Consider the following 14,499-nt stretch of genomic DNA (forward strand, 5'->3'; position numbering starts at 1 on the left):
TCCGTGTGACAAATCACACGTAGCGACTATAGCGCGATCTAGCGATACCGAATTCGATATACTGTGTGCTTGTTTAACCAATTTTGGACTCTGTATGATACTGTAGAAAGATAATTTGCTTATCAGAGGAAAAAAGGAAACGGAATGCAACCCTGATTTTCATTCTGTAATAGCTGCTTTTTAGACCTCCTGGACTTTTTTGGGGTGGGGGTGGCAGGGAAATTTGAACAAACATAGAATGTATTTGAACAAGCAGTAAATAATAGTTGACATTTGAAAGAATATTGAAGACATCAAAAGCTCCATTTCTTTTTCGATTCTCAAGGAAGTAGCCAATTAAATGATCCTTTCATCACACTTTTATCGTAAATGCAATGGTTACCAGTTTCAACATTTATTGCAATATGTAAAATCCTTTTTATTCTTATATAATCATTATAACCTGCCTCCCCCCCCGTTTTCTATTGTTGCCTTTTAGATAAATAATTCAGTATAAGGGATCATATGCTAGTTTTTAATATCTCATGGCTATAGGATAATTTATAGAATAAGATATTGTCCTTAGGAAGAGCATAGGATAAAACATCAAGGATATTAAATTCTGCAGATGAAATTATCAAGAGAATGGAATTGTTTTCGAAATCAATGTCTTTCAAACTTGGAATGCCCAAGAATGAAAGCCAAGAATATTATAGTAAAACATAAATAATGAATACTTGCTTTCGATATCTTCTATTTAATGTTTGCAAGTATCTACGGTGTTAAAAGTTCACATTAAATAGTTGTCGATCTGAAGATAAAATAATATTGATAAAACCAGGAATTGTAACAACTAGGGATTGCAATACCGGTATACCGGGAAACCGAATACCGGTATTTTGAGCCATTTGTACAATTTCGTAATACCGGTATTTACAAGTTTAAATACCGGTTTTTCGGTATTTACTAGAAATTTTTAAAATTGTCTCCACTATATGTTCAGGTATCGCGAAGATAGCAAAATAGTATACGTTTTTGTTTTTATGTCTCCCTAACGGGCGAAATTAATTAGTCAATTAATGGCTTAAATCTAAATTAGCGAAACATGGATTATCCCTGAAAGAAAATATTGTATCCATAACGACTGATGCGGCAACAATTATGAAAAAAGTTGGAAAGTTGATTGGTGCAAATCAGCAGTTGTGCTATGCACACGGAATTCAATTAGGAGTAATAGATGTATTATACCAAAAAAATAAAGAACAGAAGAATCCAAATACTGTGGATATAGAAACTTCGGATTCCAACTTCAAAGAGAGTAAGAGTGAGAATGATATTGACAATGAAGATAATGACAATGTAATTCTTGAAGAAGATATTGCTAATGAGGATGAAATATTAACCTATCAAGAATTGCTTCCTATAATTTATAAAGTTCGAAAATTTGTTAAGATATTTAAACGTTCTCCTATAAAAAGGATATATTACTATAATACATACTAACTGAAAATAAAACAGAATATATGTTAATATTAGATTCTAAAACACGTTGGAACAGTTTACTCCTAATGATGGAACGATTTTTGAAACTGAGAAATCCAATCCAAAAAGCAATAATCGACTTAAACCTGTAAATTAATTTTTCATATAGTGAATTCGACTTAATATTCAGAACTATATCAGCTCTACTTCCAATAAAACTGAATATTGAGGCATTATGTCGGAGAGATTCTAATTTATTAACAGCTAATGCAACAATAAATTTCATGTTGCAGTCACTGAAAGAACAGTACACATCACTATCTGAAGAATTATATATTACATTGAAAAATCGTACAGAAGATAGGCATACCGAAATAGAAAATGTCTTATTGTATTTACATAATTATAATGATTTTAAAAATGAGAAAGAAGAAAAGAAAATAACCAATTCATATCTGATTAAGTTTATAGTAAATTTTCTTAAAATTTTTTACTCACAAACCTATCCACATTCAGAAGAATTCGGTTCAATTATCGAAGATTATGATGTCACTACTGTCGATAGTGAAAAGGAATTGTCTCTTGAACAAAAATTAGAATTAGCGATAAATAAAAAAAATTCAACGAACCGAAATACAATACAGAAATCAGCTATATCCAAAACCATCCGATGAGAAATCGATTTGTTTGAAGATGAGGGATTTAGAGGTAAATACTTGGAAAAAGTATACCGCGCATTACCACCAACTAGCGTAGATGCCGAAAGAGCGTTTTCGACAGCTGATAATTTTTACACAAAATTACTTTTTAGGCTTAATGACAGTACAATTATGTTTTTTAAGATCACATTTCAAAAATTTGTAATACTACCACAGACTGAATAATGATATTTACACTTTTTGTGATTTAAATAAATAAGATATTTCTTTACTTTTTTGTGATTATATACTGTTATAATTTATAAATTACAAATTATTTTTTGTGATATTTACACTCTCTAAAAAAACTGGCAAATAAAGCATAAAAACACCTATGTTTTCTTTCTTTTTCTAAAATTTCTAATACCGGTATTAAAACCGGTATCCCGGTATTAAGATTTAAAAAATACCGAATACCGGTATTGGAATTTTGGTCCGGTATTGCAATCCCTAGTAACAACCACAGTTTTTAAATTGTTAAATTATATATTTATAAAGAATCTACTCTCTATCCACTCCACAAGATTGGAGAATTTGAAGCTACTTTTTGAGGAGAAATAATTAATAATAGTAAGATGTTTCACGCTCCCTCTTATAAATTTTAAGGAACGATATAACGCATCTGTATAAAAATAAATCAATGCATATAAAGTGGCCGTAAATCAAACGGAGAAGCGCTGAAAGTGGTAATTGAAATTGAATATCAAATTGAAACAGATTTATTTTTTTTATCAAATTGAAACAGAAAATTGCTAAAAAAAGTCATGAGAAGAAATCTATTAATATGAAGAATATATTTAGTGTATATCGAATATGGAATTTAGTGTATTTAGAATATATTTAGTGTAGCATTTACTGTATATCGCGACAACCAACGCTGCTGTTGGCTCAATATTCTCAATATTATCGATGTAGCCTTTGTCATACAATATAGCCGATGTCAACAAGCCTTTCTGGTGCATAAGGCCTGAATTATTATGGTTGTAAATACAAAATAATTTATGAAATCATTTAGTTATCTTCAAGTATTCAACAGTAATTAAAAAATAAATACGATTTGTTCAGGAACAAGAGGTAGGCTAACATATCAATACCATTAATGTGGTACAATTGTTGATGAGTTAAATTAGAAGAAAATTAGAATTAAATTAGAATTGTTATTAGTTAAATTAGAATTGCTGATGAGTTAAATTAGAAGAAAATGTTGAAGTTCATTTATCGGTAAATTGATTAGAAATGAATGCCAAAATAGAAAATTTTCCCGTGTAAGATTTTTGCAATCATACATTTTTATACGCAAAAATCATTTGGAAATTTTTATTCATTACTAAGTTTGAAACATTTATTATCAAATGTGTTGAGTTGAGATGTATTAATTAAATGGTGAATATGTTTAAAGATGAACACATCTATGGGTAAAGACAAAAGTTTATATTTGAATAACTGATGGTGGAATGATATTGGGTGCCTAGTGATGAATTGCGAGCGAAAAAATCGGCGGAAGTGTCCTGGATGTCTTTTTTTTCCTTTTATTTGAACCTTCTTAACATTTTCTCGAAATTTACTCGACCGTTTTGTAAAAATGGTATGATGCATATCAGCACTGCAAGTAAATTTTTGCAGCAGTGATCTTATCTGCCAACAAGAACAAGAAGGTTTTTATAGATTTACATTTTGTGTTACAATATTGTCGGAAGCAATTCAGTTTAGATTTTTAGATTTTCAGTTTTTTCAGACATCTCTAAGTATAATTCTGTATTTACACAGAATTATGTAACTTCAGGTTCACCTCGTAGAATGCGAATATATTTTCACACACGCACACATACACACACTTGTTATTATTATTCGTAGAGATACGGAAATGAAAGTAGAAATTATTCTAACTATCGAAATTTGATTAAATTAAAAATAGCTATGATAATTTCAAGCAACGAAAAAACTATCATACACATACATAGTTTTAAATACTTGCTTTATAAATTTGATTTTTATTATATTAATTTCATTTTTTATTTTGAATTCATAATCTCGACAGTTATATCATATAGAGTAGATTTGATTCTATACATTTAATCTATCCTTAATGCTTTCGGATACTTTTTAATTTCCCTGTAGAAATGAGCAAATAATAAATTTATTATTTTGCATAATACTTGACTTAGGATTCACTTACGTCAATCTCGAGTCCTTTGAGGGGGAAAAATTGATTCGGTGGCTTGTCGCTAGGAACGTAGCGGAAAAATTCTAAGTCGTCCCTGTACCATTTGATAGAATAGAGTGTGTCTTCTTCTAGGTCAAAAATGCACGTCAGCGTCGTTTCCTCTCCGCTGATAACCAACTGAGGAACTTCCAAAGCCATCATACGCAAGCCTGGAATGGAAAGAAAACATCATATTATTTTCTAGCCGCCTTTAATATCCAAATGTTTGGCTGGTAAAATTAGGCATTATTTAATGTTCATGTTCCCCTTTAAAAATGCATTTTTATGAAAAAATATTATAGACTCTGAAACCTAATTATTTAATAACTTTACATCATTTCTCATTATTAAGTACACAAACCTCCTTCGTGGTTCAATTCAGTTAAGTTATATTAACGTTCCATTTTAAAGCAGTACTAGGCCTGTTTCTTGACGGACGTAATTTTGAACAGCTGTCAGATGACAAGGAAGACACTTTTGGTTCCCCCCTCTCTAGACTTCCACACCAGATGAGGAGGTTTGGACTCCCGGGATTTAACATGCTTCAGTCCCGCTTATACGACGATTCTTCGATAGAATTGGATCTTGAACCCGAAACCCTCAAAATCTTCCTCTTGGGGTCGAAATCCATGACATCATAAAGCCAATAAAATTTTAAATTTCTTTGTACAATGTAAGAAAATTATTCGATTAAATATTTGTCTAAGCAATTAAAGCAGAATTAACTTCAATGGAAAAATGAAATGCATTATTAAAAACTGTACAAAATATATTTTTACCAATTATTTTGGAAAACTGTCAAAATTCGGAAAAAAGAATTTTACTCAGCATTCATTTTAATATCATAATTTTTTTTGAATTTTTTGAAAAAATTTGAAAGCATTTTTTTTTATGCAGTAATTTTTAGAAGTTATCAGAAAAACGCAAAAGCTTCTAGTATTTTTATAATTAATCAAAATTTTCGTAAAATCTTTTTATAAAATGAATTCAATGTACATATTTATACTTTCTAAAGAATGGTTGTTTGGTAGTGAACTGTCCAGTGCAGCATCAGCACACACATGTATTGTACTCCATTATTAATAAAGACAAATATTTTGTCGTTATTTAATCACATTTTTTAATTCTTAAGTTCAATTTTGTAAACAAGAAAAATTCATTATATATTAATAATTTTTTAGGGTAATAAAAATACAGTTTTAGTCTTTGCGAAACTAATTTGTCTTTTCTGTAATAGTTTCGCATCTTTTTCTTGTTAGTATTATTCTACAATGTCTGTTTTCTTTGCTCATAAAGGCAGGTAGAGAAAAATAAGAAACATAAGGTAATTCCAAAGGGCAGCAAATCTTATAACTCAATAAATTAAAATGAAGGTAGCATTTTCATATTTATTTCCTGTTTTCAGTTTTAAGATGATATTTTGAAATTTAAACCCCGAATTATGTAAAAGTTCATTCAATTCATGTAGATTTATTTATCAGAGAATATTTCATTAATTATTAGTGTGTTTTTATTCATATCATATATTTCGTATTTAATAAGTTTTTTTGTTCTGCCATAATAAATAACCCTTAATAAAGGATTAATTTTCATTTCAATTATATTTCTACTTCATTAAATATTTTATAAAAACTAAGTATTGAATGAAAGAGGCAATATATGGAAGGTCAGCATAAAAGCGCCTCAAATTCGGAGGCCAGATTATTAATTTCAACTTTTTTGTGCAAAATTTGGTACGAAAATGAACGTTTCGAAACCTTGATATCTTATCAATAAATTAGGTTAAAAAATTCCCGAATTCGGCAGTATGTCATCACTAACTCGTAAATGCGACAATTTTCTAATTTCTTAATACCGAACTGAAGAAAAATGATATGCAAAAACCTCGATTGATTTAATTTTAAACTATAATTTAATCATTTACTTGAGAAAATTGCTCTAAATTTTACATAAGTTTAGAGATAACATTAGTTTTTTGCAAATTACGATTATACTTTATAAGGAATGTCTAAAATAAACGGATTATTTTTTTCGAGGTGCTATATAAGTTTATATCTTATTTATTTGTTTCATTTAATAAATTAATTAATTCTTTTTTTAATTGATTTAGTTTGTTAAAGAATTCCAAAATGATATAAATTTGTATAATATAATTACTGAAAAAAGAATTATTAGAATTCGAATAAATTTTTTAATTTTTTTTTCTGAAACATGAATTGATGAAATAATTGCAATTATTTGAAAGTATTTCCTGTTGATAAAGTGAGTTTCAAAGTTTCTATTATCTTAAAATTAAACTAAATGAAGTTTATTTAAAATTATCTTTTAAGTTAGATAATCTAAATTATAATATGATTATTATAACAGTTATAATCGTTAGCACCTATTTATTCTGTTAGAAAACTACATATGAATAATTTTTAAATTTCGTATTTCCTATTGTGACAACTTTATCCCTAATAACATATTTAAGTTAGGGCAAAATGAAAACTTAATTTACTTTCAATTAAAATCATTCATTCATTAACGAAGTTATTGAGCGGAATTTACTCAGGCGTTGTTAAAGAATTCAATATTTAATATTTTATTTCTAGTTTTCCTGATAAATTCCTGTAAATTATTTAAGGTTATAAGATTTATTCCAGTAGATTCTTCTTTATTCACTCAATTATTCACTTAATTATTTATTCATTATTTTTTAATTAAAAATTTACTTATTTATTATTTTAAGGTTAATTAATTTATTCCATAATTAGCAGTGGACATGAAAATTAAGAATGAATTTGTTTTCAGTGCCTTGGTTTTCCGAAATTGTTTTGCATCAATACGCAATTCTACTTTTGTGTTGAGAGTTTTTTTGTCTTTATTTTAGTTCCATAGAAGTTTTTATAAACAACATGAAATTTATTAATTCTTATTTTTCTTTCTTATTTCACAAGGAAATTTTAAAAAAATACGCTTCAAATTATGGCAGGTAAAATGTATTAAATTCACACTGAAATACAACAGACAAAGGATAAAATCTTATCATTTAAAAGACTTCTCTCTCTCTCTCTCTCTCTCTCTATATATATATATATATATATATATATATATATACAAAAGTATTAGAATCAAGTTAATAGAAATCAAATAAAAATTAAACCAAAAAAATTATAAAAAATATAAAAAATGAATTTTTTTGAATTTCCTATTAACTTGATTCTAATACTTTTGTATCAATTCATCTGTGTTTTAGAAGTAGCTGCAATTGCGCTCTCTAAATGCTATGAAGTTCTTTTTTGGTTTTAGTTTGAATAGGTAAGAAATTTTAGTTGCGATTTCGAAACTGTTTCGTTTCGTTTTCATTTTAGTTTCGTTTCGAAACTATTTCTTACTTTAGATTGGTTACTTATATATATATATATATATATATATATATATATATATATATATATATATATATATATATATATATATATATATATATATATATATATATATATATATATATATATATATATATATATATATATATATATATATATAAAGTATCTGGGAAGCAACAACATTTCTAGGACTTAATGATTTATTAGTTTTATAATTGAAGTAAATGGACGAAATCATATTAAAATTTTAAATTACGTATTTTTTTAGGATCAAATATATTTTTACCGCCAAACGTAAATGTTTCAAAACAAACTGCATATTTTTCATATTTGAAAAAAATGCTTTATCTGTAACAACTGAGCATTATGGTAATCGTGGATATGCACTTTCCATGGATTCTTATCCTTCTCAAGATGGTCTAAAAAGAATGCAATACGAAAATGTTTAACAGTCTTTATTTACTGTAAAAGGCAATTCTGACTTCAAAAACAATAGACGCCTGTATTTATATACGTGTAGATTTACTTATTTGTAAATGAAAAAATCGTCAAATGTTTGTGTTTGGTTTAAAACAACATTTTTTTCTCCCGTTTTTGAAGTTTCTTAATACATTTATTTTTTTGTTACAAAATAAGGCATTGCCTTCATTCTCCAGATATTGGAAAAAATGAAAGAAGAAAGAAAAAGTAAAACGGATAATCGAGATTTTACTCTATTTGAAGTCAGCTAAATATGCTGCTAGTTTTATATATCAAATTAAGAAAAAATATTGATATTTTGTAAATTTTTTCAAAACATCATGAGATGAAACATAATAATGTATAGTTATACTCTGATAATGTCTAAAATTAGCAATATGTCACATAATAAAATATCTAAACACTTTAAATTTTATATACCAAAATCTTTCTTAATTCTTAAATTTCTAAAAACTATCTTATTTGTCTTAAATATTTTCAAATTCTAATTAAAATTTTTAAAAATCGTTTCGGTTTCTAAATTCTCTTTAAGCTTCTTTGGGCATAGTTTGGTAACGAGATTTGGACAAATCGTTTCGATTTGTATATTCCCTCTAAGCTTCAAAGTACTTTTGGGCATAATTTGGTAACGAGATTTGGAACATTTGGTCTTATAAAGAACCTACACACGCTGGCACACTTATACTTTTTAATATTTTGTAGAGATTATGTATACTAAATATTTTAAAATAAATATTTATGTCGACATTTGTGTTAAAAATTGCAATTTTTATCTTTTAATTGCAATATAAAAAAACAATAGAATAGAAATTCTTAAACACGGATTTTTAAGATCAAATTTAAAGAGAGGCGAATTTTTATTGTAAATCAATCATCTTCTGATCATTCATTCAAATTTCAATAGAAAAAAATACAAACAGACACTTTTCTGGCATGATTTCAATTTTGAATCTTTGTTAATCTTTAAATTCAACATGATAATCAAAATGAATGTCTTTCTAATCTGTACGAAATTTAGAGAAATGTTTGTATCAAAATCTCTTCGTTTCATATATTAGTTTTGAAACATTTTTTGATTTTTTGAACGAAATTTCTCAGCCATAACCTCAAAGAAGATTTCCACATTTTGGATTTCAATGAAGATAAAAAGCCTTTCATAAACCGTTATATTTTTCTTTTAGCAACGTCCGCTCGAATTAGTTAAGTCTGAAGTACATTTCCAGGAAGGCAAATCTTGTTCAGCTTCTGAGACGAGCCATCCGAATATGTTGTCAAGACGAATAACTATTTGACGATCATAACTCTTCTGTGATGTGGGCGAAACGAGGAGAAAGTAAAACGCCGAAACATCTTTGCAAAGCGAGCATATTGGCAAATGAGAGTAGGGACACAAACAGAAGGTACGAAAGTCCTGACGGCTACACATCAAACGTGTTTGCATGGAACGCGTTTATGAGTGTTTATAAACACGGAGCAAAGGAAATATCGTGATAGTGAAAACATCTGCACTGTGTATAGCAATAGCGAGAAATCCAATTTTCTGCTCTCTTTCATACTTCGAACTCAGGAACTAATAAAATATACTCTAAACTACTGAGTTGTGATTTTGCTATTAATGTCTCTCTATTAGGTAGTGTCAAAATTGGAATACGGTTTCAGATGGTTTTGGACAAGGAGAACGTGTTTAGGATTTATGATTGTGGATTGGCGATAAAAGTAAAAGAATATGGAATGATTTAAAATTTAAATTTTAAAAGATCAATTTCAGACAGATCAAGAATTGTACAGTATTATAAACTACCAATAATTTTGGAAATTTTAATAATTTTGAAAGACATTAACTGATTTCGGAGACAAGTAGTTCAGACATATTATTAATAATCTATATCTATACTTATAATAAAGCTCAATGTGTGTGTGTGTGTGTGTGTGTGTTGGCGCTCTACAGGCCAGACCGTTTGACATACAGCTACCAAATTTGGTACATGTATACCTTGGAGGTTGGGAATGTGCACCTGGGGTTTCTTTTTTCGAATTTTTAATTAGAATTTTAATTATTAATTAAAAACTAACTTTCCCGCCAAAAAAATCTTCCATTTTCCCCACCGCCAACTTTTCCGCCAAAAAAATCTTCCATTTTCCCCACGAGTAAGACTTCAATTTTTTTTTCTCCCAACAGAAATGAGGCTAGGGTTAAAATTTTTCGGCGGATTATTTCAATCGGTTCTGTTTATTTTCTTAATGTTTGATGCATTTAAAATTAAACATTGTTAATGAATCAATCTTTCAGATTCATTCTGAAGTACTTTTGAATTAAAATAAAACAGAATAAAGGAAATTAAAAATTTCTAATCCGCATAGCGTTACCCCAACTGGCGTAGAAAAAATCACGTATTTCGTTACGTAACCGGCGAAGAAAATTCACGCATGCGCATTCTGTTCTGATTGTTGCCATGACAACGTTATCAATGGATGATTTAAATTATTTTTGGGTTAGTTGCATGCTTTTGTAAGTAAATTGTATTTATGTTAGTTATATATTTTTTGTATATGCTTATAGTTTTAAGTACATCGTTTTTTAAGTAGTTTTTTTAAAACCTGTTTTCAACCGTTTATTTTAAGCGATTCGTTTTATTTTCTTAGTGTTTGATGCATTTAAATTTAAACATTGTTAATTAATCGATCTGCTCATAATGAATCTAAGAAAATTTTGTTGACCAACTCTTGAGATATTACATAAATTAAAAAAGATATTCTTTAGTGCCCATAAAGTTTAAACGCTGAGTGACTCTATTTTCAGTAATCAGAATATAAAAAAATGCTTTGTTTCAGTAAAAAATATTATTATATTAATTGAAGATAAATACTTTTCACTTTAATTTAAAGCATAAATTCTACCGTTTTCAACCGTTTATTTTAAACGATTCGTTTTATTTTCTTAGTGTTTGATGCATTTAAATTTAAACATTGTTAATGAATCGATCTGCTCATAATGAATCTAAGAAAATTTTGTTGACCAACTCTTGAGATATTACATAAATTTAAAAAGATATTCTTTAGTGCCCATAAAGTTTAAACGCTGAGTGACTCTATTTTCAGTAATCAGATTATAAAAAAATGCTTTGTTTCAGTAAAAAATATTATTATATTCATTGGAGATTCATTCTTTACACTTTAATTTAAAGCATAAATTCTACGGGTGCTAACAGAAAATGAGAGAGATACATATTACGTTATGACTGAAGGCCTTTATAATATTATGAATGAATTATATGACAATCAAAATTTGAAGTTTTAAAATATTTTGATGAAGAAGCTATTAAAGTAGAAATTGCATAAAATATTTAATTATTAAAATTTTAACGAACATTAAGATTGGCGAACCGGCTGGTCGCCAAAGGCGGCTAGTATGAATATAAAACCAATAAGAAGATTTTAGGAACTAACACTATTACCATCAAATGAAAGTGATATTTTATATTATATTTCACTACACATAAATTATAATATGCAACTGTTTATATCAAATGGCGAATGAAATTGACAAAAATGGTCCAGTTGTTGAGGCTGGTATGGTTGTATATAGATTTTATTTTAATATGTCACTAAAATTGGAGGAGGGGGATGGAGTGGGTGCCAATCATATTGTATCAAATGCTATTATTTTTTCAAATTAAATAAAAATTGGCGAAATAAATACAATGATTGTGGATGGTGTAGTCAATTGTGGAATTTTATAATATACATTGAAAAATAAACATTGAAGCAATGTTTTTTAAATGTTTTGCTCCACAAAATTGGAAGGGAGGGGAATACGGTTACTGAGGATATGTTTAGAAGTGCATACTCTCATTTGAAAAAAAACAACATCGGTGCAATGGTTTGCGCTGGGGCACTCTGACATGATTTGATTTCTTTCTATTAAATATGTGCAAAGAAGTAGAGTTTTTAAGATTTCTTATTAAACATGGGGAAAAGTGTCAGAGGAGCAACAATTGATTACATATCCAGAAGTCACAAGCTTTCGTTTGAAATCAAATATATATATATATATATATATATATATATATATATATATATATATATATATATATATATATATATATATATATATATATATATATATATATATATATATATATATATATATATATATATATATATATGAAATCGTATCAGGATTTGAGTTTGGGAGACGGATTCTTTGTATTGTATTTAAGCAGGTTTAAATGTAGAAGTCATTCTTCAAATAATAATCTTTTTATAGTTATCTACTTCGCAATTCTATATACCGTATTTCCCTTCGCATTTTTTTTTAATTTAAGGATATTCAGGTTTCTTTTTTTGTGATTAAGTTACATTGGCTCAGTTTTGCAGCCTTTTTCTATTACTATATTTAATATATTTTAAGATAGTACTGAGCGTGAATTTTAACTCTAGAAAAATTGTTTATCTTTAACTAATTATTGGACGTTATTTAATTAATGTTGCTTCTCGTATAAAATGAGTTGAACCTTAAAAGGAAAAGATGAATTCGTGAATAGTGAATAAATCATCAAATTAATCACAAATATGTTTGAGAACAGTGTAGATTTTTGATAAAAATTAATCAGACTTTTCAACTTACATCCCTTCGTTGTTTATTAAAATTTTATTTAATAAATGACATTATCATTATTTAAATAAATAAGCTGCATACACTTGAAATTTTAACAACAATAAATTAGTATCTTTTAATCAATGCCTTTTAAAATTTCTGTTCATGTATTCGCAACTAGTTATAAACAAGAGAAAATAACAACTAGTTTAAGATAAAATTTAATAAGCTTAAATAAGAGAAAATAGCTACATGTTCAATTTTCCTCAAATTGAACTCCAAAAATTTTCAAACTCCAAAAATTTTTGTTAACATTTCATACATATATTTGAAAATTGTCTGTGAAATATTTTGTTATTTTTTTCTGTTCTCTAAGTAAATAATTTTATCAAAGCAAGAAATGTATGAAATTTATTTTACAACAACCTTAAGATTCCAAATAAGTGATAATATTTACAACTTCGTTAAGTGAACTTCATTTTTCAAATTTTTGCACCACCATCTTTATTTTATCCCCCTTTATTTTATCATAATTTAAAAGCATATACTGTTGAACCAGAAGAATGTTGGTAAAAAAAAATTAATAATGATAACAATAAAAATTTAAAAAAAAAATTAGAAACAAATACAAGGAAGCAAAACAAGCAACTTAGAAATAATTTCTAATAAAATTTGATACTCTTTATAAATCTTTAATTAATAGAATTAAGATATTCCTAAAACATTATAGTAAATGATTGCATATAAGAGCGATGATGTCATCATATATTATTGTTTCTGAAGGGTCATCTTAACCGCCAGCAAGTTTAATATTGTATTTTCAAAAATTAAATTTTTAGCCAATATTTTCTATTTTCTAAAATGCTTTTTAATAGCAAATATTATAATAATTTTGTAATATAGTTTTTTAATTTTTATCATTATTTTCTTTATTTTCATCAATATCTTTTTTGAATATATGTCATCAAGAATTTCCTATCAGAAACGAGCTCATATTTTAATATTTAGAAATTTTGCAAGCCAGTTGTTATTTCATGGTGCCAATTCTTTATAATTTTTACCTTTTTGGCTGCTCCTTTTTATTTTTAATTAATTCTTTTCTGGTCTTCGTATTTTCATCATTTGTTTCTTTTTAAATTTATATGTCTGTTAGCAACATTATTAAGCATTGTTTTAGCTAACATTATTCGCAGAAAAAAATTAAAGCCTCTCTATGTGATTTGCATAAATCCAGTTTTCTCATTGAGCGTTCATGTATTTTAAATATGAGGGAAATGCTATAGAAAAAATAGAAGTTTAAAACGAGTTCTTAAACTGATTTTTCAGATGAAAAATGGTTGGGATCTTGAATTTTCATTTCACCATATCTCTGATTATTCAAGACAGAAAGATTATTTAAATTAGATCAATGATTATATCATTATAATGAAAAATATTTCCAACAGTTTTTTGATATCTGTCATTCTTTAGATTCAAAGAATCTATAACTTTAACTAGATAAGAATATCATTATTTAATTCAACTTTCGTTGCCCTTAATTCTCCGAAGATACAGTGAACTCTTGATGAAGTCTTGATTTAAAGACTGGAAGGTCACAAGTTTGAGACTAGATTCCTTGGAAGATCAGCCGCTTATATGGTTCTGTAACATACAAAATATTTTAAAGTCCAAGTGAGATAGGCTGGCTCACTT

General features: G+C 27.3%; 1 protein-coding gene across 2 annotated transcripts in view; it reads right to left on the bottom strand.

The window, feature by feature from the left end:
- LOC129963831 (uncharacterized) overlaps positions 1-14,499 on the bottom strand; it is a 267,493-nt gene that overhangs the window by 20,247 nt on the left and 232,747 nt on the right. For both annotated transcript variants that reach the window (XM_056078404.1, XM_056078405.1), the window contains exon 2: positions 4,336-4,532. In XM_056078404.1, coding sequence (XP_055934379.1) covers positions 4,336-4,532 — 197 coding nt within the window. The remainder of the gene's footprint in view (positions 1-4,335; positions 4,533-14,499) is intronic.

This window comes from Argiope bruennichi, chromosome 3, assembly GCF_947563725.1.
Source record: "Argiope bruennichi chromosome 3, qqArgBrue1.1, whole genome shotgun sequence".
Taxonomy (NCBI): domain Eukaryota; kingdom Metazoa; phylum Arthropoda; class Arachnida; order Araneae; family Araneidae; genus Argiope; species Argiope bruennichi.